Below are 26,215 nucleotides of genomic sequence, written 5' to 3'. Positions count from 1 at the left end.
TTCTTTGTGTAGTATATTATGATTATAAATAGTGTGGAAAAATAAATACTAAATATATGGGAGCATAAATAGGAAAAATGACATACGGCAAAATAATAACAGAATGCGCTAGTTTTTCTAACCTAAAATGTTGGAATTTTTAAGCTTCCATTCTCAACTGACTTTTTTTTTTAAGCAAAATTAACTTTAACAAATGAGAACAGAGTGCAGCATGTAAACACTCATTTACTTCAAATATTTTTCATAAGTGCTCAAAGCTTAGACTGCGGAAAAAATGCCTAACATACGAATATATTTAGTTCCACTAACTCTTCCAGTATCTGATCACTAATAAAGTTGTTTTGACAAAGTCCTATATAACATTTGTATTACAGTTCAGCAGTTTTGTAAAACAAAGATCTGCATTATAGAAAAGCAACTAAATCTTAAATAGATTGCCGTAGTTATTCACGCACAGCATTCTGAGACCTCCAAGGAATTTATCACAGAGCGCACAGTGATGTATAATCGTATTTGTCTTGGCAAGAAACCACAGGATTGTTTTGCTATTGCTATGACACTAATGTATGCAACATTTTATACTAGAATATTTTCTGCCACATGTGCTATGTATGACATAGACAATCTGTATAAACTTTTATGTCCTTGAAATATATCTATTGGGGTTTCCTAGTCTGAGATAAGATGAAAATCCTATTAAGGGAATCATATTGTTGCAGGAGGGAACTAACACACCTACAATGTGCCAAGAAGTTTATTCGTGATCTGTTAATTCCAACAGTTACCCGACAAAGGAATCATTATTGTACCAGTTTTTCAGGTAAGGAGGAGTAATTTGTTTAATCCCACCTAGTTATTATGTAGCCAAAAAAGGTTTCAAACTCAGGATTTCCAGCTTCAAAAGCTTGGCTCTCCATTCTCCATCTCCTGCCCCCACCCCCACTCTACCTTAATTTCAGCTCAGGCTTCTCCTTGACCCTTGTGATTTTATAATCTGCAAAACAGTAAATATAAAGGTCAAAGCATATTCTTCTCTGGGTCATTGTGAATTCCCTTAGGATTTTTCTATGCATATTATTTTCCTTTGCAGTAGCCATGGGGATTAAAGATGGTAATTTCCATCTGTAATAATACACACTCATTATGACATTTCTAGATTTTTGGAACTGACATCACTGCTTACCACTTTCATTTAGGTGATACTTCTGTTAATTGGGGTGTGCTTTTACACTATGAACTTCTCGGGTGCTACAGGTTGGTGAAAAGTCCCTTACCTAAAATACAAAACTGTAATCTTGTAAATTATCCCTATCCTTGTCTTCCCTTTCCTGTTGTTGGCAGAAGGGAATTCCCTTTGATTCACTTGATTAGATCATGTAAACCCAGGAAAAAATAATGCCTAGGTTTAGATAGAAACAATTATTTTCTCAAAAAGCATCTTTTATACCTGGTTATATTCACTAAGTTAAGTCTCAAAATTATCCCAAATTAGCTATAAGTGATTATAGTGGCTTAACTGCCTTAATAAAACTGTAGATACAAATTCTTAGATCTATTAGAAATACACCACTTTCTATCAAATCCCTCCTATCTTCATATTTATTTAAGAATTTTTTTTGTTCTTTTGTTAAAGTATTCCTTTCCTTAGATTTTCTGTATAGCATAAGTTAAAATCAATAATGCATATGCACACATTATTATTTGCATATGCTTACCTATGCAAATCTGAATGCCAGCATTTTGCCTTAGAGTGAGAATAAGCAGAGGGAAAGAGAGAAGAAAAGGACAAAAGTGTTCAGTGCTTTGCTGTTGTGATGAATGCAACTTGACCCAGGAGGATCCCTGGAAGGAATGTCAATGTACTCCTTGTTCATTAGTTATAGACAAAATAAATCTCTGAGGAGATAACAGGCAATGACACAGATGAAAGGTCAGCATGTTTCTGGGGGTGGGGGTAAGGGGACAGTTTTCTTAGTGACAGCCTGGCTAGCAGTTAGCCCTTTTCCACTGTAAATCTTTGGCATAGTTAGATAACCCCTGCCATAGACTGAATGTTTATGTCCTCCCCAAATTCATGTTGAAACCTAATTCCCAATGTGATGCTGTTTGAAAGTAAGGGCTTGGGGGAGGGGGGTGGTGATTAGGTCATGAGGGCAGGGGCCCTCATCAATGGGATTAGTGTCCTTATAAAAAAGACCCCAGAGAGCTCCCTCACTCCTTCTGTCATATGAGGACACTGGAAACAGGCCCTCACCAAGCACTAAGTTTGCTGACATCTTGATCTTGAACTTCCCAGCTGCCAGATCTTTGAGAAATAAATTTCTATTGTTGATGGCCCCAGTCTATGGCACTTTGTGTAGCAGCCTGAACAGACTGAGGCAACTCCTTGGATCAGAATCAGCATCTGACTAAATCAGTCTTTGCCAAAGGATGCCTGGTCAGCCAAGATGACATGACAGGGCTGTATTGAGATCTAGTCTATGTCATCTTTATCATTTATCTGGATTTTTACAATAACCTCCCAGATTGGCTTTTGTTTTGCTCCAGTCTTATTCTCCTTTAATTCATTCTCCATTCTAAACATTCCACTTCCTTTCTTAAACTCCTTAATGGTTCCCCATTGCTTACAGGGTGAGAACCAACTTTGTAAGCATCCCATAAAAATTCTTCATGAATTTTCATCAAAAGTGACAAAAACTTTGAAAAGATAAACAATATCAACAAACCTTTAGCTAGAGTCATCAAGAAAAAAAGGAGAGGGCTCAAATAATTAAAATCAGAAGTGAGAGAAACGTTACAACTGATACCACAAAAATACAATGGATCTTAAGTGACTTCTATGAACAATTATACACCAATAAATTGAACAGCCTAGAGTAAATGGAAAAATTCCCAGAAACTTACAGTGTTCCAAGACTGAAAGATGAAGAAATAGAAAATCTTACTAGTAAGGAGATTAAATCAGTAATCTTCTTTCCTCCCCCAAAACAAAAGTCTAGGGCCAGAAAGCTTCATGGGTGAATTCTACCAAACATTTTAAAAAGAGTTAATACCAATTCTTCTCAAACTCCAAAAAAATAGAAGAGGGAAGAACACTTCCAAACATATTTTACAAAGCCAGCATTACACTGTGATACCCAAACCAAAAAGGATACCACGGGAAAAGAAAATTATAGGTCAATATCCCTGATGAACATAGATGCAAAAATCCTCAACAAAATTTTAGCAAACCAAATTTAACAACTCATTACAAGAATAATTCAGCACAATCAGGTTGATTTTATTCCAGGGACACAAGGACTGTTAAACACCCACAAGTCAATTAGTGTGATATACCACATTAACAAAATGAAAGATAAAAATGATATCATCATCTCAATGGATACGTAAAAAGTATTTGGCAAAATTCAACATCAATTTATGTTAAAAATTCTCAACAAAGTGGGTACAGAGCAAATGTATTTCAATAAAGGCCATATATGACAAGCCCACAGCTAACATCATACTCAATGGAAAAAAGCTGAAAGCTTTTCCTCTAAGATGAGGAACAAGGCAAGGATGCCACTGTGACCACTTTCATTCAACATAGTATGGGAAGTCCTAGGTAGAGCAATTAGGCAAAAAAATAAAAAAGAAGTAAAAGGCATCCAAAATGGAAAGGAATAAGTAAAACTTTCACTATTTGCAGATGACATAATGTTACATATAGAAAAACCTAAAGACTCCACCAAGAAACCTCTTAGGACTAATAAACAAATTCAGTAAGATTGCAAGATACAGAAATCCATTGCATTTCTATATTATATATATCTATATCCTTTATAAAATCTATTAATATGTATTAATAACAAGCTATGAGAAAGAAAGGTTAAGAAACAATCACACTTACAATTGTATCAAAAAGAATACAATACCTGGAGTTAAAATTAATCAAGGAGGGAAAGACTTGTACACTGAAAACCATAAGACACTGATGAAAGAAACTGAAAAAAACAAATAAATGGAAGGATATTCCACGTTCATGGATTGGAAGATCAATACTGTTAAAATGCCCATACTACCCAAAGCGATTTCCAGATTCAATGCAGTCCTTACCAACATTCTTTTTTTAAAAAGATTTTATTTATTTATTTGAGAGAGAGAGAGAGCACAAGTAGAGGGAGAGGGGCATCAGGAGAGGAAGAAGCAGACTCCCTGCTGAACAGGGAGCCTGCCATGGGGCCCAATCCCAGGACCCTGAGATCATGATCTGAGCAGAAGGCAGATGCTTAACCGACTGAACCACCCAGGCACCCCCTTATCAAAATTACAATGGCAGTTTTCACAGGAACAGAACAAACAATCCCAAAATTTGTATGGAAACACAAGATTCTGAATAGCCAAAGCACTCTTGAGAAAGAACAAAGCTGGAGGTATCACACTCTCTGATTTCAAACTATATTAAAAAACTATGGTAATCAGAAAGTATGGTATTGGCATAAAAACAGTTACATATATCAATAGAATATGGAGAGCTCAGAAATAAACTCATGAACATATGGTCAATTCATTTAAGACAAAGGAGGCAAAAATATACAATAAAGGAGAGTCTCTTCAGAAATAGTGTTGTCAAAACTGGACGGCCACATGTAAAGAATGAAACAGGATCAATATATTACACCATACACAAAAATTAACTCAAATGGATGTAAGAGTTGAATGTAAGACCCCAAACCATGAAACTCCTAGGCAGTAAGCTCCTGCTTGACACAGATCTTGGTGGGGATTTTTTGGATCTGACTCCAAGAGCAAAACCAACAAAAGCAAACATAAATAAGTAGAACAAATCAAACTAAAAAGGTTCTGCACAGCAAAAGAAACCATCGATAAAACAAAAAGGCAACCTACTGAATGGGAGAAAATATTTGCAAATCATATTATCAGATAAGAGGTTAATATCCAAAATATGTAAAGAAATCATTCAACTCCACAGCAAAAACAGAATCTGATGAAAAAAATGGCCAGAAAATCTGAATTTTATTTTTTCAAAGAAGACATACAGATGGCCAACAGTACATGAAAAGATGCTCAACATCACTAAGAGTCTGGGAAATTCTAATCAAAACCACAAAGAGCTATCACTTCACACCCATTAGAATGGCTAATATCAAAAGACTAGAAATAACAAGTGCTGGCAAAGATGTGGAGAAACAAGAACACTTGTGCGCTGTTGGTGGGAATGTGAATTGGTGCAGCCACTAGGGAAAACAGTATAAAGGTTCCTCAAAAAATTAAAAATTGAACTACCATATGATCCAGCAATTCCCCTTCTAGGTATTTATCTGAAATGAAAACACTATAACTTAAAAAGGTATATGTACTCCCATGTTCACTGCAGCATTATTTACAAAGATACGGAAACAAACTAAATTTTCATTGATGGATGAATGGATAAAAAAGATGTGCTAAATATATATACAACAGACTATTATCTAACCGTAAATAAGAAAGAAATCTTGCCATTTGCAACAGTTATGGATGGACCTTAAGGGCACTATGTTAAGTAACATAAGTTATACAAAGACAGACAGATACCACGGGATCTCACTTAAAGGTGGAATATGAAAAACCAAAACAAAACTCATAGATACAGAGAACAAATCAGTAATTGCCAGAGGCAAGGGGTGGTGGATGGGCAAAATGGGTGAAGGGAGTCAAAAGGTACAAACTTCTAGCTATAAAATAAGTCACAAGGACATAATACACAGTATGATGACTATAAATAATGTCTTCATCATAAGAAAAAAAATTGTAACTACATGGTGACGGGTTAACTCATTGTGGTGATCATTTTGGGATATATGCAAGTATCAAATCATTGTGTTGTACACCTGAATGTACTACGATGTTTTATGTCAATTATACCTCCATAAAAGAAAAAGGAAAAAAAAGGAAAAAAGGGGAAAAAGGTGACAGAGAATACTCTCCGTATATTTATTTCTCATTTGCATTTGATCTCTAATAATTTGCATATTTATGAACTTTGCCCATTTTTCCAATTAGGGTGTTTCATATAGTACAGATATCAACCTTTTGACACACGTGTTGCTGATATTTTGTAGTTTGTTACTGGACTTTTATAGGTTGTTTTTAATTACTTTTGATAACTTTTAAAAATGCTTCAACCTATATTTTTCTAGTTAGCAATGTCAAAAACAAAACAGCGATACTGAGTCTCTCCTTTATAAAATCCAGAAATTATCATAAATTTATGTTTGTTGGTATTATCTAGGATGTCTGTCTCATTTTGTCATTATTGTATTATTTTCTTTTTTACATATCTTCTCTTTAAATAAATTGTATAATTTTTCTGTTTTTGTTACTGTATTTGCCATAGCCAATTCTAATTAATTCTTTATGTAAATGGTTTCCATTCTCTCTGCCAATTCATTCATATCATGACTTTGCCAATTTGAAAGCTCCAGATCAGGATACTTGGATAGCTCAGTCAGTTAAGTGTCTGCCTTTGGCTCAGGTCATGATCACAGGGTCCTGGGATCGAGTCACACACTGGGCTACTTGCTCAGTGGGGAGCCTGCTTCTCCCTCTGCTTGCCTCTCTCTCTCTCTCTCTAACAAATAAATAAAATCTTTGAAAGCTCCAGATATTGGTGTATTGCTCAGGTAGCTGGTAAACGTCTTCTGGTAATATTTCATGAGTAACATAATTCCTGAATTCTTGCATATCTGATATTTTATGGTTATCTTAATACTTAAATGACCTTTGCGGTGGGAATAAAATTCTGTCACAATTTTTTTCTTTGAAAACTCTGAAGACATTACTGCTTTCTATTCTGGCATCTACCTTTATGGAGATAGAGGTCTGAGGCCAGTATGCTGTCAGTCTGGAGTAGGTGACTACTGTTTCTGTCTTGGCATGTGTGTTAGTTTTCACTAGGTATACCGTATTATAACCTGAAAAGCGCAGTGGCTTCCAAAAACAAATAAGTATTTCTCCCTCATGCCACATGTTGGTGGTCAGGTTCGACAGATCTGCTCCAGCCTAGTGGCTGGGTGCTCTTCTGCTTCACATGTATTCCCATTCTTGGGTACAGGCTGAGGGAGCAGCCCCTATCTGGAACATGGACTATTCCTGCAAAAGGGCCTAGGAGTAATAAAGTTGGCAAAAACTCTTGATGTCTCTACAAGTTTCTGATTGATGGGGCATAAATCAGGTTCATTCACATGTTACTGACCATCCAAAATAACTGGAGCAGAAAGGTTACTCTGCCTAAGGACGGGGGAAGTTAATAATTGGGAACAATAATAACATCTCCCACAGAATTTATAGGACTCTTTCTTCAGTATTGAAATTCAGAAATTTCACTGAGAAATATCATCTATGTTTTAGTATATATCTTAATTTTACCTTATATCTAGTCAACCCTTCTAGACTAAAGGTATTTGAAAGAAAATTCTCCTTAATATATATCTCTGAATATTGCTATTTATCCTTTTCTTCTGTATACAATGATTCATCATCTACAATGATTCATATGACATATTGTCGTATGTCTTCCATATCTGTTATCTTTACTCAGATCAACTTTATTTTCTTGTTCTTTTACTACATATGCTGAAGCCTATCCTTAATATAACTGCTATGACGTTCTCCAGTGTGGATTTTGTTCTTTCTAGTTTCTAGTATTGGTTTCCATCCTGCCACAATGTTACTTGTTTTCTTAATTCGTTTCCTAATTGTGACATTGCGCCACCTGTTTCATCTCTCATTTCACGTATTTTCTTTAATTTCCTTGACAGTGAAAATAAGATGCTCTCTATAATAAATTTAATTAAATTTCTTGTATTTAATCTTTTTTTTCAAAGACATATTCTAACTCTTGAAGTCTATCTCTCCATGTCATGAAATCATTTTAAAGAATTTAAATAATTGTCCTAGTTATTTATACTTGAATCATAATAGATAGCTCAGTTTGTCTTCCTAAAACAAGATTCATCAGAGATCCCCAAATTGTTCCATGAAGAGTCAAGGAATCCTTCCATTAGATCTTGAGCCGAAAAGATGGTGAATGTTGTGTTATAACATCATTTTAATGGTTTGATGAGTGGAGTGGGAGAAGAAGCTGAGACTCTAGGAGCACCACTTTTTTCCCACACAGTTTCATCTCATGGTTGTTGGACCATTAGAAAGATTGCTAGTCTCTTCAGCCTAACTTCTACTCCAGGTAGACGCAGTCTTTGGAGCCAGCTGCTTTTTTTTTTTTTTTTTTTCTGGAATGAAGATGACTCTCCATTCCATTTTATAGCACCCCTTCAGTTGAGGAAAAGAACTCCCTCATTTGCTATGAACCCATATTAATAAGAAGCATGATCAGAGGGAAAACTTCTTGCCTGAAGCCTTTCTTTTGTCATGTGTTTGCCTATTTGCTAACCCTGTCTCAAAATGGTGTTGATTTAAGGTGCTGAAATGTGCTCTAAATAGAACAGACTCCTCCTCCTCTCAGGGATTTCTCCTATCTCTATCTTTACTCTTTGAAATTTTGGTGTACTACTGGGTTTTATAGGATTTTAGCCAATTCCACAATATTGAACTTCTTTATTGGCAAAGAAACATTTTAATTGTTCTTTGGTGACATCCTTCAAACCGGGTCAATTTATATGATATTTAGTAGAAATGACTAAATTTTTACTCTATCTAGTTTTTACTCTTCATGACACAGCTAGTAAGATAGTAATTCTTACTTTCCTCTTGCTAAAATAAGGAACTTAAGATAATGAATATGTAAATGTCTCCATCTCCACTTTCCAGAAGAGAGTCAGACTTTTGTTTCTTGGACTCCCAAGAGTAGTTAATAGTATTTGGAGACATCCTGAAGCCAGCACCACCAAAGCCTTTATCTGGGATGCATGGACCGTCGAAGGCAGGAGCCAGAAAAGGATGAGTCTGAAAGGAAGTGGTGTGACCTATGAAGAAAGTTGACTCCCTGGGGCCTTGGTGGAGTGGGAACTCTGTGGGTGCTATAAGTAAGAGGCGCCTGCACGAGGCTGGTGTGCAGGTTGTCAGGACAGATGGGACCTGGAATGGGGATGGCTGCAGGTGTTCCAAGGGAAGCTGGACCCTGGGCACGATGGCATGAAGGCCTGGGAGCCACAACCAAGGTCTCCATGCTCAGTTCAGCAGAGAAAAATAGACCAAACACTTTTAAAAGGATCCTTTAAATCCTTGTGATTCATAAGGAGGAAGCATGGGGATTTAAATTACTCTGAGGGAATCTTTCCAAGGCACTTTGGTAAATCCGAGCATATTGGTAGTGAATTCTAGGAAGCATAACCAGAACCTCCTTAGAGCATAATTGTAATTATTTTTGTTACACAATTATTCATGAATTATTCATCATAGAAAGAAAAAGAAAGAGAAAGAGGAAAGGAAGGGATGGAGAAAGGGAGGGAGGAGGGGAGGGAGAAAGGAAAGAATGAGAGAACAAAGGAACAAAGGAAGGGAAAGAAAGAAAAGAAATCTGGTCCACTGTCTCAGTTGCTTCCTTCCGTAACCGATTGCTTTCAGATTGTTATCTAGTTTCTCTCTCTCTCTTTCTCTTTCTCATCTACATGCTCTTTTCTAACTTACTAGAAAGAAATTATCTTGTGTGGTAATTTGCACAACTGACTTCATCATACACACACACACACACACACACACACACACACCATATATATATATCAACTTAAAAAAAAAACAAACTTTATGGGGCTCCTGGGTGGCTCAGGTGGTTAAACACCTGACTGACTTCTTGGTTTTGGCTCAAGTCAGGATCTCAGGGTCCTGGGATCCAGCCCTGCAACTTGATCCAAGAGCTTAAGGGCTAAGCAGGCACGGAGTTAGCTTGTGGCTTGTCCCTCTCCCTTCCCATCTGCTACTCTCCCCCCCATACCCCCCGCCCCGGCTCACGGGTGAGCTCTCTCTCTTTCTCAAATAAATAAAATTCAAACAAACAAACAAAACTTTACAATATATATCAGAAAACTTTCCACATCTTGATTTACCCCATCCATTTCTGTCGTTAAACGGTAATAATAACTGGCAATGATTAAGGGCTTTACAGGTTCGAGACACTGTTCTAAGTGCTTTACTATCAGCTTACTGAACTCTCACAATGTCCATTCTATGATTGAGAAATTCACAGAGTATTTGAATAAGCTGCCCAAGGTCAAAATTTTCCCGAATGTCTCAGCCAGTCTACCTCCAGAAGCTGTGGGCTGAAACACCACATTATAATGACCTGGATTCCGTTATAGGAACGTAACGTTGATTTAATCATTCACTACTGATACACAGTTAGACTTTTTGATTTGATATTACAAACAGCTGTAATGAAGTTACTGGCAACTTAAATATTTAGTGGACTATGAGATATGATGGGCCAGTTTCCATGGATGATTAATTCTTTTCATAAAACCAAATGTAATGAATGTTCAGATTTACTTAGCTTTCAGAAAAATCATGACTTTTCCTCATAAACTATGGTAATTAACTGTATGACAAACTCCCTATAATTAAGGGATAAATTGCCTGCATAAAAATAAAGAATGCTGGCATGCTGCAATTACTCTGTAGCTTACAGTTTATCAAACATGTACTTTGAACATAGGAGGTTATATAAGTACATAACTTCTAAAAGAGACCCTTTGCCTTCTCCACACAAAACCGGCAAGCAGAAAATGATAGCTTGGCCTAATACATCATCGTGCTCAAACTACTGGCGATGTCTGCAGACCAGACTTTCGTCCTGGACTCCCTTTTTCTCCTCGGAGGGCCAATTTCAAGAACTTAATGCCACTCTCCAACTATTAATTACTAAGATCAAATACTGGGAAGAATTTTGCGTTCCCTTGTTTCCCATCGTGAACTATGATTAAAAGCAGTGTATTTACTCCAAATACTCCGTATCACAAAAGAAAGAGAAAGCCACTGTGGGCTTCCCGTAAGTGATGGCCTTCCTCCCTTTCTGGCTGATGAGCACAAACACATGTCCTCTCAGCAACAGAGCTCCACAGGGAAGCGTGAGATGCGTCCCCAGTAGCTCGATTCGTGATCTTCCTGTGGTCTGCGTGACGCAGGAGCAGACCCTGCACTGTGCAGACAGCGTTCTGCCTGGAACAGGATGAAAAAAGTGGGGAGCAAAGTCGGAACTCAGCAAGGTGTGTGCCGACGCCCTTCGGTGGGCAAAGGGGAGGACCAAGTCCGATTCAAATCACCTTTATCCCCTAACTACCAAAGTAAAAACAGAGCACATGAATTTGTCATAAACAAAACAATTAATGGAAGAAGTTAATACACACTGTTGTCTTGAAATCTACAGATTCTAATAGAATATCTTTGTTTTGATATTTTAAAACTCATTGTAAATAAAAATAAATTTGCATAAATTCAACAATAGGAATCTATGATCATTTTACACATAAAAGGCTGTAATGGTATATCAGGATATTCAGCAATGCGAGGAGGCTACCAAAAAACCCTTACACAAATAAATATGTTAAAAAAAACAGAAGGCAGTGATTATTGTTCAAGTTAACTTCAGAAATGAAGACTGATTATTACCCTGACCATTGTCTTAAAAATATGTCTAATATCTCTTCCTAAATTCTGTTGCTTTCTATCTTTATTTCCTGAGTTAAAAAAGATATAAATTTGTACATATTATTCAGTTTTAAACAAAATACATGTATCTGGAATTATCACAATGTATACCTTTGCTGCTTATCAGTGATGTGGACTTTTGCAAATTGCTTAACTACTTGGGAGTTTAGTTTCCTTAACTGTACGATGCAGACACTTATAATTGGGCATCAGCTAAGCCACTGCGGAAAAGAGATGAAAACAATCCAATGGTTCAGAGAGGAAAGCAGCTGTTTTCTTTTTCAGAACCATCTAGAGTGTGTCTGTGGACTGCTCCCTGAGCTCATCCAGGAGCTTAGGCTATCAAAGTAGATCGGTCCTCTTAAAAAGTTAAAGATTACTTCCAGTCATACCTTTTACACTTGATGAGAAGGGTGAGGAGACAGAGAAAAGAGTCTTCAAGCGATGAACCAGAGCTTGCACTGACCACTTCTGCTTCCTACATCCCATTGTCTAAACTTAGCTGCATGGTCACGTCTACCTGCAATGCTAGCTGGGAGTTATAGACTATGGTTGGGCAGTGGTGGATGTAGCTAAAATTGGATTGGGGAATTCAGTTACTAAAATCAAGAAGGGGAGAAGGGATACTGGTGGACTAAGCAGCATTTGCCACTATAAGGACACCAGCTTTAAAAATTGTTGTAAGGAATGAAGTTATACTTTCCGAGCATAGAAGTGTATTTGTGGAATTTACATAAGTAATCTGCATAGTACTTGACACGTATGGAATGATCACTAAATGGTAACTATTAATATTTTGATGCTGATGATGACAATCTAGTCCTTCTGTCCTCACTTAAATTCCCTCCACAGTATCATGGATAAGTGATAGTTTAACTATTCTTGAGTCCTTATCATAAAAGGAACTTTTTTTTTTAAAGGAAATTTCATTGCTCCTAAGGAAGGCATCCCATTTTGAGAAAGTTTTTCCTTCTTTCTAGACATTATTTGTCTTCTCACCCTGTCTTTTCTTTCATCCTAATTGTGACCTCTGAGGTGCTGGCAGAACAAATCACATCCCCCTGCCATACAATAGTCCTTCAGATATGCATGGAAAGTTATTGCTTCTTCTGTGGGTTTTCTTTTTCTCTAATCACTTTTTATTCCTTCAACTTTCTTTCTTAATCCATGACTTTGAGTCCACTGACTGTCCTGGACATATTCATTCATGCATTTGACAAATATTTGAGTACCGACTACTCTATTTTATCGATGCCCACCTCAAAACTGTGTCAGCAAGGGCAGCATATGGTGTTTCAAGTTAGTCTGAGCAGAGCAAACCATCAATCCCTTCATTCAGGATATTATTTTCCCGAAGTGGAACTTAAGATCATATAATTCTTGGCAGCTATAACATGCTGTTGACACACGCCAAATGATAACCTACGATACCCTCTGAGCCTTTTTTGTTTGTGTAGTTACCCTAGATGTACCCTACCTTACATGGACTTCTTTTTAAATCCAAATCCAAAACGTTTGCTTTCTTTCTAGTTGTTAATTGTATCTAATCTCTCAAGAACTTTTATTCTTTCAACCAATGTATTAATTATCCCTCACTGATTCATACCATCTAAGCCCCTGATTAGCATATAATTGATCTCTTTATCTAACATATCGATCAAAATGGGGGTATGGACAGGACTGTTGAGTAGCCTTTAATAACCCTCTGAGCAATCACTGAACCAATTACAAATGTACACAGTTGCATCACCATTCAAGAAATATTACCCTCTCGGGGCGCCTGGGTGGCACGGTGGTAAAGGGTCTGCCTTCGGCTCAGGGCATGATCCCGGTGTTACAGGATCGAGCCCCGCATCAGGCTCCTCCGCTATGAGCCTGCTTCTTCCTCTCCCACTCCCCCTGCTTGTGTTCCCTCTCTCGTTGGCTGTCTCTATCTCTGTCGAATAAATAAATAAAATCTTTAAAAAGAAAAAAGAAAGAAATATTACCCTCTCTAGTTCACAAGGTAAGTCTCTAGAGGACGTCTCAGGAAGTTTTTGTCGAATACTTAGCTTCTGTGTTCATTGCCAGGCCCAATGAAGCCTTGACCTGCTGTTCGAAGTGCTACCTGGTTCGGCTCCATCCTGCCCAACCTGATCCTCAGGACCTCCCTGATTACGAGAGCGCGATTGGTGTTTTCTTGCTGCCAGATCTTTATATAATGAGATTCAACAAAACTTATTGAGCCCTATTATGTCCTAGGTATTATACTAAGCAGTATCTCACATACATACAGGATGGGAAAAGTGGAATATATTTTATGAAAAGAAAGGCACGTATTCTCAAACAAAAGTACCTCACCATTTCACCCATGCATGAGACCATCATTGCACAGTGTTGCTTACCTCAAAATCATGGCAAAGTACAGAACACGTTCCCTATAGATACTCAGCGTTTAGCATGAGGTATTCAAAGAATTATTTTCCATGTGATATGCATTTTTCTAAGACGATGTCTTCGGTGACTAAATTCTTGCTAAATACCGCATTAGATTCTAAATTTGTTTCGGTAAATCAAACATGACTGTGCAGGAACTCTCAGGGATGATTATTCATTTGCTCTAGATAACAATCACATGTGAGAATTTAAATTATGAATCACCTGTACAGATGTTACCTTTTCCAAAGGACTTTCTACTCGAGGAATGCTGATCATCGGCATCTGTGCCAGATTATCCATGTGTATATGTTCATTTTCTGGTTGTCTTCCTTTGAAATTATTTACCACACACACAACCTAAAATTTCAGGGAAAAAAAATGCAGTTGAAGCAAAGCCACACTCCCTGTGACGATGACCCTTTTAAGTAGCTTAATAAATCTGATCATGGAAAAAAGTATTAAAATTACTTAAGTATTACATGTATAACTTCACATCCAGGTTTATCTTGTATAAATTATAATAGTTATAAAAGTTATTTCCAGTTCAAGGAAATGTATCAAATAATGTGTAGCTCAGTTAATAATGACAATTTCATTATTCCCAAATTTTCATTAAATTAGGTTGTAGTCAACGTTCAAATCAATCCATACATAACATCATAGCCTTATAAAAATTCATAGCAAGCTAACCTTTCCTTAATGTGGCTAACCTACAACTTAATTTAAATGCTAATTATTTGCATTGCTTCCAGATCATTACATTCATAATAACCCTTCTACAATTGGCACTTTCTAATTTAGTAGCATCCCTTTCATTAACCTAGTTTATTGTTTATTATTGTACCCCATGTATACTTGGCATTTCAACAATAGCTTACCGGGGCTACCAGTGAAATAGAAGACCTTTTACATAAAGGAAATTGACCCTTGTTTCAACTGATTATATCCCGTAGGTGACAGCATTTGAACAAAGCCAGAGGTTCTCATACTGCAGGTTACAAAAATAGAGGCGTAGCACTGTTAAAAATGCATATTCCTAAGCCCTCCCCTAAAGATTCTTATTTTGTAGATGAAGGATGGGGCCTAGGAGTTGCCACTTTTTTGAAATACATTCTAGAAGCGTCTGATGCAGGTGAATCATACTTTAAGAAATAGTGAATTAAACAACACAGGAAAATTACTTGTTATTATTTGCTTATATTAAGCAGTGGATAAGATATTCTTGAGCCTTCTTTTTCTGGGTTTATAGTCTATTATCAAGCCAAAACAGAGAACTTGCAGTTATAACCTACCATTCATTTTTAAAAGATAAATGCTTAATATATAATTACACATTTACATTGTAGATTTTCACAAATGCTCCATTGGAAAGCCTTTTCTCTAGTAGGGCTCATTACTGAATATTTTCAAGGGCCAATTAGATCTTGGTTATTCTCCAGTTTTTAAATAAAATTTATAAATCTACAAAATAATAACACATATTATGAGACTTTATCTTAGAAAAAATATTTCTCTAGCTGTGGAATACTTATTATCCTTCCATTTCCTTGAATAATTATGGATCAGAAGCACAGATCAAATCCTGATAATTTGATCCATCAACTTTATCATTGCCATCAAGATCTTCAATGTAAGGGATGATACAGGCTTAGAGATGGGTACTTGATAAACTTAGTATCAAATGATGACTCCACAAAAGACTAATAGTGATTGCTCTATAGAAAGGGCCAGTAAATTTTGACTGTAAGGGACACATAGTACATATTTTTGGTTTTGCTGGTATACAATCACCACAGCAGCTATTCAACTCTGATATCTTGGTGTAAAAACATCCATAGCCAGTTCGTAAATGAATGGGCATGTCAGTGTCCCAGTGTAACTTTAAAAAAAAGAGAGAGATAGTAGGCCAAATTTCACCTAAGGGCTATAGTTTGCCAACTGACCACTGACTACAGTACGAAGTATATAATCAAGAATTTTAGCCAATAGCAACATAACAAGCAAGCAGTTTCCACAATGACTTCATGAAATATACACACATATTTCCATTTTCATTAATATTACAAATTAACGAAAAATTAGGCAGATGAAAAAAATTGCTACAAATTCTTGTGAAGCAAAATTTGTTGAAATGAAATAACTATGTATGTAGATATATGGAAGTCACGAGATGAAGAAGAGTTCATCTAGAGTTAATATGGGCTTCTGAAATTAGTATAATTTAGGTTTGGTAAACTCTTTGAAAGGTTGTATCAGTTATCTCTTTGCCTTAATTGAGGGTTAGGACAACACCACTGAAGCAGCTGAGAATTCATATGCGAACTATTTAAACACCTAACAGATAGTAGATATTCATTAAATAGTATCTATTAGCATAATGATTATTCTTCATTACTGTTATTATTTAAATTATAAGGGAGGAAATTGCCAAATCTTCCTTAGAACCATATTCAAACATTTAACAAGTCTTGCCTGCTAACATTCACAAGTATGGCACTGATTTCCTATTAGAAAAATGCTCATGGCGGGGGCGGGGGTGGCATCTGGATGGCTCAGTTGGTTAAGCATCTGACTCTTGCTTTCAACTCAGGTCATGATCTCAGGGTCATGGGATCAAGCCCCGCGTTGGGCTCCATGCTCAGCATGGAGTTTTCTTCTCCCTCCCTCTCTGTTCCTCCCCTGGCTCTCTCTCTCTCTCAATCTCTCTCTCTCTCTCAAATAAATAAATAAAACCTTAAAAAAAGAAAAAAGAAAAATGCTCATAGGTAAAAGCAAGAGGCTTGGTTTTTGATCCCAAGTCTATATGTTCTTGGACAGTCCTCTAGTCTGAGTTTTCTTAATTTGTAAGGGAACAGGTTGCAATGTCTTATCAAGTTAGTCCATTCCTTTGTTTGTCAAAGATAGGAAAAATTCAACAAATGTTCAAAGTGAAACCCAAGATCTGCCTATCTCCTGACCCCACTATAAAGCTTGATTTTTTTCTGGATCCTCTCAGGAAAACAGTCCCCACATGCCCTCTCCTCTAGTGGCATAAGGCTGAAAACTTGGATTTATCCTTTATACCTCCTATACACAACCAGTCATTCAATTTACTCAATTTTCCTTCCTAAAAATTTTCATTTCTTATATCTGCTTCTTCTATCTCCACCACCAGCTCCAAAGACTAAGCAATCACCACCACTTGCCTGGATTCCTGCTTAGCTTTCTAAAGTCTCCCTAAGTCCAATCCATTTCTACAGTGACATAAGAATGATCTTTCCAAAATGCAACTTGGATCATCTCAGCCTTCTTCAAATTATTGTGGCTGGGCTCCCCATTTCTCTTACAGTGTAAACCTTGCCCACCTTTGCAGCCTTCCTTCTCTGTATTTTCCTTTCACTGCCTTTTGTTTGGAATACTCAACTCCACACTCTTTGGGCAGCATATCTTATTTATCTGTGGTATCTCATCTCAGTATCACTTCTTCACTGGCTTTCTCTGGCCCCAGGCTGTTTTTGTTTGTTTGATCACACAACCCTGATGCTATTCATCAAAGCACCTATTTCTAATGAAATTATACATCTGTTGCATAATAGTTTGGTTGATGTGAATCTCTTCTTTAGAGAGCTTCCCTGTAAGCTCTATGAAAGTAGAGACTCTCTCTCTTTTCTTTTTTGCTCACCATTATATTCCCAGTGCCACAGTGATTGGATAGACTAATGAATGAGGATGTGTCCAGGCCGAGAATTCTCAAATTTTCTGATGTTCCTATATAATTTAAAGTGACATTCCTCTGAAATATTCCATTTTTTACATTAATGGCTTCCATGTGTATAATTCTACCCTGTCCTACAAAAATGACAATAATAAGGTACCATTACACATATATTTTTGTGTTCTTTTGCCAGTGGTGATAATAAATTAATCTGATCTATTTGTGGTCATTTTCCCTCTTCACTTGTAGCAAGTAAAACATCTGTATTGCTTGGGGCTAAGTGTATAGGCTCTCGGAGGTCAAACAGGGCTAGGCCTTAATGCCAGGCTCTCTGATTTACTCACTGTGAGCCTGGGCAAATAACTCAATATAACTAGACCTGCTTCTTTTACCTGAAAAATGAGAATGCTAATAACCACATCTCATCGTGCTGTTGTGAAGATTGAGTTAATATAGTAAAGACTACTCAAATAACTCTTACTGTTTTTATATTACATATGATAACACGACAAGTTCTTGCTGAGGCTCAGTAAACTTGAACTACTCGACTTGACCCTGGGCATCTTTTTTGGAAACACTTTGAAGCATACATTTGTTAAGCATATATTTGTTAAATAATACTAACCGATCTACAACTACTGTTCAACTGGTATTTGGTTTGCATTTTCTTAAGCATGGAGATTCTGTTCTCTAACTTTAAAGAAAATGCTCATGAGATGAGAATGATAAACAGCACAGGATATAACTCCTCATTAGAATATAACAGGCCAGATTGTGAGGGCAGTGGAAATTCAGGAAAAAGGGGAGAACCAGGTAATCAGGGACACTTCTTGGGCAAGTTGGGACTTGCCTGAGCAAAATCTCAAGTGCAAAAAGGATCTGAGTAGTCATCAAAGGTGAGGACCACGATATCCAGCACCTTCTCTGCACCACACACTCAACTGCGCTTACTACAGACGGGATTTCACTTAACCCTCAAAAGAGCTCTGGGAAGTAACAAAACAGTTCCCCATTCACTCATCCATCCAGCAAGTATTTCCCGAGAACCCGCTATCTACCAAGCACCGTACTGCATAGTGGGAGTACACGGTGAAGAAAGCAAATAAGTGCTTTCCTTCTCCATGTGCAGCTTACATTCTAGTGGGTTTGACAGCAAAAAAAAAATATATTGTAGGTGGTTTATTAAAAGTTGAATCATGCTGGGGCGTCTGGGTGGCTCAGTCGGTTAAGCGTCTGCCTTCGGCTCAGGTCATGATCTCAGGGTCCTGGGATCGAGCCCCACATCGGGCTCCCTGCTCAGTGGGGAATCTGCTTCTCCTTCTGCCTCCCCCTCTCCCCTTGCTTGTGCTCTCTCTCTGTCTTTCTCTCTCCCTCTCTCAAATAAATAAATAAATAATCTCGGGGGAAAAAAGTCGCAACATGCTATGGAGGCAAGGGTATAGGGAATGAGGAAAGGATTCTTTGGGGAAGGAATTTTAAATACAGGTCAGGGAGGCCTCATGAAGAGACCTGTTCAAGGTCACACACACAGCTTGTGGCAAAAGCAGGATTCAAATCTAGGTTCACGTGGCTCCCAGACCCCTGTTTTGTTCTCTAAAATATAGAGGAATGGGCTTTCTCGCTGGGGCAAACATAAACGCCGGATAGAACCCCGGGGAAAGGACACCTAGTGGATACATAGTATAGGATTTGTGAGGGGAAGGGAACCCTCTGTGAGGGAAAGGAAACCAAGTGGATACATAGTATAGGATTCCACTGCAAGGAAGGAGGGAAAATAAACTTGGCTGTGAAGAGTGCAGCCAGCTTACTGACGATCCCAGAAGCCCAGTGGACGTATCTGGGTTTAATGCAGCAGAAATGAGGGTTTTTTGTTTTTTGTTTTCTGTTTTGTTTTGTTATTAGCAATGGATTATGTTCTAAAGAAGAGAGGCAGAATGGCAGGTATGTGGAGCGTCTGAGTGAGGAGGCAGTTAGAAATCCAGAGATAGAAGAAAGGGAAAAGCACTAATCTCGAAAGTCGAGTACAGTCCCACAGTATACATTTTGGTCAGAATGGCCAAGATATGAAATGTGGAGGAGACATTTTGTAGTGGAAATACACCGGGACCAGATGAATCACTGTGTGTGGGGGATGAACGAGAAGAATGAGTCAAAGGCAGATGCTAGACATTGGGTCTGGGTGACTGGGGGATGTGGATGCCTTTAACCGAGACACAGAGTCTTGGAGTACGTTAGTGCTCATTTTATTCTGGAACCATTTCAGAGTTCTGCACACCCTGCAGGATAATTGGAGACACCCCAAGATACTGCAAGCCAGAGCTGTAGTCGCTGCTCAGAATAAATGTTCTACTTGCCCAAATGAGAAGCCCGGGAACCATCACGGATTGCTCCCTCTTCTTTGTCTCTGTCACCCCTAGTGTGCCATAGAGCTCCAAACATTTCATCTCCACAGACCTCCCGGATACCCTCTCTTCTCTCTGTGCCCACGGAGGCCTGATTTGTGCCATCTTATTGCCCTGGTTCTGCACCACTTGCCTCTTCTAGCCTCATCTGGAGTTTTACTTTCCAGCAAACCTATTTTCAAGGCACAAATTGTATCATACAGTAAAAGGGGCTGAAAGGAAGCAAACTATCATTTATGGAACTTATTTCAGTCATTCATGTGTCCATTCATTGAAAATACACTATTTCATTTAAACTTTTAAGTCCTTATAAGCTTTCAGGAGGCTGTTATTAGCCTCATTTAATGAGGAAGAACCGAGGCTCGGAAAGGTACATTGGTAATGGCACAAATGAGGTAAATTGCAGACTGGCACAAATTGAGTAAACGAAGAAGCTGAGATTCAACCAGCTTTAACTCACTTGAACTCTGACAGTGGCTCTCAAAGAAAAGAAAAAAGCCCAGATTATTCTAACCTGCACGGCCACTCAGGATAATTACCCCTGTGTTCTTCTATGTCCCACTCTTGTCCCTCACACTGGATGCCTGGTGCCATTCCACGATGCCACTTCCCCACGTGTGCACGCTGGGCCCAGACCTACAATATACTAAGGGCTCCAGAAATGCCTGTTTTAGGAAGCATTTTGTATTGCTTCTGCGTACTGTGCTCTTTGGCCCTCATTCCTTATGCCCCACCTTAGACCTCCCTGTTTTACAAACCTTTCAAGTTTGTGTGTCCCCTCCCCTTTCCGACTGTCCCTAGTCCCAACAGAGATCTCCTGAGTATATAAACCAATATCACTACATTTAACCTTCTCTAAAACTCTTTGTGTCTATCTTATGATCAATTTGAGTACATGGACTGTATCTTTTTCATGTATTTAATCCGCAGCACCAAGCACAGTGCCTGGATTATAACAGGGGCTCAGTAAATGCTTCTGTTATGAAGGAAGAGAGGAAGGGTATAGTTGAGGGAATAACCTATTATTGTCCGACCTCTGAACCAGACTGTAAACCCCCAGGAGACAGATCAAGTTTATCTGAGCCTCCCTGCATCCTCTGTTCTTGGCACAGTGCCTGGCACCTGTAGGCAGTCACACTCGGAAATAGTTGTGCATGAATGCACAAATGTTTGGTTAGTTATTACAGTGAAAGCACTATTTTCACGTGACCTTTTCAGAAGGTCATTTTCCAGGTGTGCGAGAATGCCTGAAGGGCCATTGTGGAATGTTCTGAATATGCATAATCAGAGGCTTGAGCCCAAGGGAGAATCCATAGTCCAACTCATTCACCACATGGTCCTCAGATGAGGAAGTGACTGGGAAGATATTACTGTTCTAGATTTTGTCAGGATGTTCGCTGGAAGTGAAGGGAAGTTGACAACAGCTACAGGAAGACAAGCAGAAAGACTGATGAGATAGATACCAATGAAGACGCTCTGGACCCAGGGAGCTGAAACACAGTTACATCTGACACGAATGCTTTGAAATGTTCCCTTTTGATTGTTCTTTTCCTAGGGTTTATGTAAGGTGTTTGTCTTGTTTTGTTTTAAATGTTTCAATGTGCTTCATCTGTGGTGAGTCAAGAAAAGGAAAAGGCTCTGGCCCGAGCCTGGGTCCCAGTTTTCCTGGGGCCATAAGATGTCTCTGGGAGAGAGATGGGCCCGAGCTCCCGGGGAATCAGAGGGAGTGACATCAGGAAGAAAACAGCCCAGAGCCTGGGGCAGGGGTGAGGTCATATGCACCAGTCTACACAGGACCTTCTATAGAACATAGCTTATTTAAAATGCCTGGCATGCAAATTGGTAGCCGGAAAGGTTCATATAAGTTTTTGCTTACTGGTTATGAACTAGGGAAAGGAGCTGAAGAGGGGAAGTTAAGCGTGAGAAGCAATTTAAATGCAATCAAAATGGAAATAAAGTGTTGTTTCTTATTATAATGTGTCAATGCAAAAATATGTTTTGATTTATAGTCTGCACATTTTCCATCTGGGTTAAATGTTATATACTCAAACTTATAATGGATTGATTATTTCTAAAGCCAGACTAAAATATATTTTCCATCAACCGAAACCTGTAGTCGTATTCCCAGGAGATTTTATAAAAGGAATAGAGACGGCTTGCCTACTTCATTAGAAATCACTACGTATAGTCTTGGAAACCATCCACGGATTTTTAGTTACTGAAGGGAACCAATTCATCTCTCAAATAAGGTTTACCTCTTAGCAGGTGCTGTGACATGGCGGTACATGGAGGGTACTAGGCTGACGCCCCGGGGTCTTTGGGGTGCTCTAGATACTCTGGGATGAAAAGTGACCTGAGGAAATTTTTAAAATACCCAAGCAACCTAGTCTTAAAAACTATCCAACGAGGACTGAGTGTTTTAGCCCTGTTCCATTTTACACAAAAATATTTTGTTCACCTTTAAGTGTAGAATTTATACATTTTTCATTCCCAAATTTGCCTTTAGGCAGAATAAATGAGGAAGGAAGAAGAAATGAATGACTTAAAATATACATATTATCATTTGCTACATCACGTGTAGAGAAACCCGGTAATTCACACTTGTATTTTCTTGTAGGTGATTATAGAAGTTAACTAAAAATGCAGTGAAATTCAAATAAATTTGTACTTACCAGAAATACTGCTATAGATATTCCAACCAGAAAGCCCGCTATCACATCCGACCAATGATTTCGATATTCTGCTACTCTGTTGAGTCCAGTAAGAAAGGCCAAACACATTAAGCCCAAACATAAAACAGGCTTAGCAAGTCTTGTTCCTTTGGCTTTGATTGTGTTGGTAATGTACATCTGAAACAGTAAATGAAAAATAAAACTTTTCATGAAGCTATTTTCTTGATATATATCCAATATATTTGTATATATGTACACATATATATTTATAGACATATCTATTCCTACGGCGTTCAAATAATTAACTGTAGTTATGAATTTTTTGAAGGACCTTTCTTAGAAGTAGAATTTAAGAATGGTGATTATTTAATTTTACTTACCTGATATTTACTAATGGCCAATTCTTATGTAATATGAATCATCTAGAAACACTGAGCACTGACATGCCAAGTGATTTTTTAAAACTTTTAATGTACCTATTAAACTATTAATATTTAGCTATTAATGTACCTATTGTTTTTCTGAATTGATATCTTAGATCCCTAGTGTTAGAAGGGGCAAACTGATGAAGGAATGTTTTTAATGCCTACATTTGCCTACATACAAATATGCCATCCTGGGGGGCTGCATAATTGATAGGTCAGAACTTGTGACTGTAACTATAAAAAATAAAGTTCATTTTCACTGAATAGATAGTACTTTGAGGAAGGACTTTGAGGTTCAGTGCAGCGACAAGGTTTGCTTTTACCTTGTTTCAGAAATTGTGAAATTACTTTGTTTCAATTAAATTTTATCAGCCAGAATTAGGACAACAACAAAAGAAAACTTAATTATAATCAGGGGAAATGTCTCCTTAAAACAAACAAAACAATGAATAGATACCTACATTTTTGGTGTCTTCACATATGCTAATGAAGAGCATATATATATATGCGCCAACTGATTGCACTAAATGATGTCCTCTCATTGCCAGCCACCACGCTCAAGAATAATTTGGTCTTTCTCCCACTCTGATTTATTCTATTGCTCAGTTGCTGATCATTTAAACCTGTGTTACTACATAAGCAAAGCTGTTGACTGCAAGGGTAGTGTGTCCGTTAATATTTCAAGTCATTAGTAAAGTAATTATAAAGGAGGTGGCTTTGACAGTTCAATACGTTTTTATGGTATTAATGTCAGTGGGTATCTAAAACTCATGACATGCTCAGAAAAAAAAACTTAGAAATGCATTTAATCACTTGCTTATTGTCCTGCGTTGAATTAAAAAAAAAAAAAATTTGCCTGAGAGATTAAACCAAAAACCAGCACTTAAGTTTTTCCTTCACAATAGCCACTTCAGAATGCTATCAAATTCAGTAATTATCACCCCCCCTCTTTTTTTTTTTTTCCTGGGCAAAGTTTGCAGCCCTGTTAGCTGCCAGAAGAGGCCACATGAATATTTAAACAGCCCATGTGATACAAGGCTTCCATCTATCCAAGTTCTAGCCTTTTCCCATCTCTCTCAAGTCCTAATAGTCCAGGTGGGGGCGGGGGGGAAGCTGAATTGTTTCATCTTTGGCCTGTGATCTGGGTATTCTAAGCCTGGGTATGGAAGAGCTGAATAATTTCAGTGACGAAGGATAAGTATACGTGAGGGGGGAACAAGAAGAGATGAGAGAAAGAAAATCCTGTTTCTGCCATTCTGAGAGGTGTTAAAGAGCTCTGGCCACACGAATAACAAGGCAGGGGCATCACACCACTTCAGGTTGCCAGGGACGTATCTAATGGAGTAATTCCTTATCTGACTAGTGCCTATGAATAGGGAGTGAAATTTGGGCTGCTAGTGAGATTTTCTTTAACACAGCTATAAGGTCAATTAATTCTTTCTGGCTTTTGCATTTCTTCACATCTGTCAGAACTCTAAGCATACCCTGTCCACAAAATAAATGTGGAATGATAATTGAAGAGTATTATTATTGCTAATATTCATTATAGTTTTGATTTAATGAGTGATCGCTGTTCAAGGCAATGTTCTAAGCATCTTACGTACATTATCTTATTAAATTCTCAAAATAGCTGTATAAGTCAGATCTCATCATTACCTTTATTTTATAGAGGAAAAAGCTGAATCAAGATAAAGCTTATTATGAAGAAAACACAATTTGGCTGTTGGGGGTGGTACTGTTGAGAATGGAGAGATGTAAATGAGAAGTAAAGCACCTCTTACTCTCTCTTCTCTATTGATTTCTTGAATGGAGAAAATGGCCAATGAACAGAAGCTGAGTATCAGTGAATGTAAGAGAGCTGAAATCAAAGAGAGGAGAAAGACGGCTGCTGTAGTATCACAGAGTGAGGCTACATCTATACCCTGCTGTTAGGGAGAAATAAGAAGTAATACAAGTATGGTCTGTGTGGAAAATCTCCCACAGAATCTATTTGCTTTTGGAAAGCATTTATCTTCCCCTTCATCCTCAAAGGCCATCTCAGATACTTGTCCAAGTTGTGTAGGCTTAGAGTAATCTATAAGCTTCGGTGATGATTCTGAAGTTTCTTTTGAATGTTTCTTCCAGTTCTTTAATGACTCAAGCATTGGTTATAAGGAGCCCAAAGATCTAGTCTGGCCACAATGCAAACTCATGAAAAAGCTTCTATATGAGGAATAGCCTGGGATTTGGCTCTTCCTCCACCAGATCCCCTTAATGTCCAGACCCAGAAAGGAAGAATATTGAATTTTAAGGGTTATGGAAAAAGGGTGACATTTGTTCAAATACATTCAACTTTACGGCAGATCATAGCTGCACCTTATCATATATTTTTCCAGAGCATAATCAGTTGGCATGGATGTCACAAAAGAAAAATTAGAGAGTTTTCACTTACACTCGACAACTATTTGGTACTTTATGAATATAAGTGCCTTTTAACCAGTCTAATTGTGTTATTCTTACAGAAAGTCTATTATTCCTAATTTGCAAAAGAGGAAATTATGGCATAAGAATCTATTAAGCAAGTTGGATACAGTACAGAAATTGATTATTTATGCTCTCTTGGTTTTTTAATTCACTTATGAAGCCATCTAGGTTAACCAGATGTCAAAATGTAGCTAAAATAAAACAAACAGAAGTGTATGATTTGAGCAAGATGGTATCCACTCAGTCCTCAAGGGTCAGTGGATGCTCATTACCTTACAGAACCCTCTCATTACTTAACCATTATTAGCAGTCTTTGTTCATCCATTCCGTGAGTATTTATCAGCACAAAGATGCAGAAACCAAAGCTGATCATCCGCTGTCCACTAACAGCCTGGTATATATTCTTCCACACTTTTCTCCTCACTTATACAAATATATACAACAACTGACACACATACAAAGGGGTTTTGCTTACTTGTTTGCTTTTACTAAAATGTAATC

The 26,215-nt window shown here is 37.8% G+C and overlaps 1 protein-coding gene across 1 annotated transcript in view; it reads right to left on the bottom strand.

Annotated features, from left to right (window-relative positions):
- The window catches only part of PLPPR5 (phospholipid phosphatase related 5), a 111,858-nt gene that overhangs the window by 10,006 nt on the left and 75,637 nt on the right, over positions 1-26,215 (bottom strand). Inside the window, exons 4-6 of the mRNA XM_040626730.1 lie at positions 22,827-23,003; positions 14,281-14,415; positions 11,043-11,151 (exon numbers count right to left, since the gene is read on the bottom strand). Of these exons, the coding sequence (XP_040482664.1) occupies positions 11,043-11,151; positions 14,281-14,415; positions 22,827-23,003 (421 nt within the window). The remainder of the gene's footprint in view (positions 1-11,042; positions 11,152-14,280; positions 14,416-22,826; positions 23,004-26,215) is intronic.

The sequence above is a fragment of the Ursus maritimus genome, unplaced genomic scaffold (genome assembly GCF_017311325.1).
Source record: "Ursus maritimus isolate PB19 unplaced genomic scaffold, ASM1731132v1 scaffold_12, whole genome shotgun sequence".
Classification (NCBI taxonomy): Eukaryota; Metazoa; Chordata; class Mammalia; order Carnivora; family Ursidae; genus Ursus; species Ursus maritimus.
Note: the sequence above shows the minus strand (reverse complement) of the source record. Positions and strands in the feature narration are given on the sequence as shown.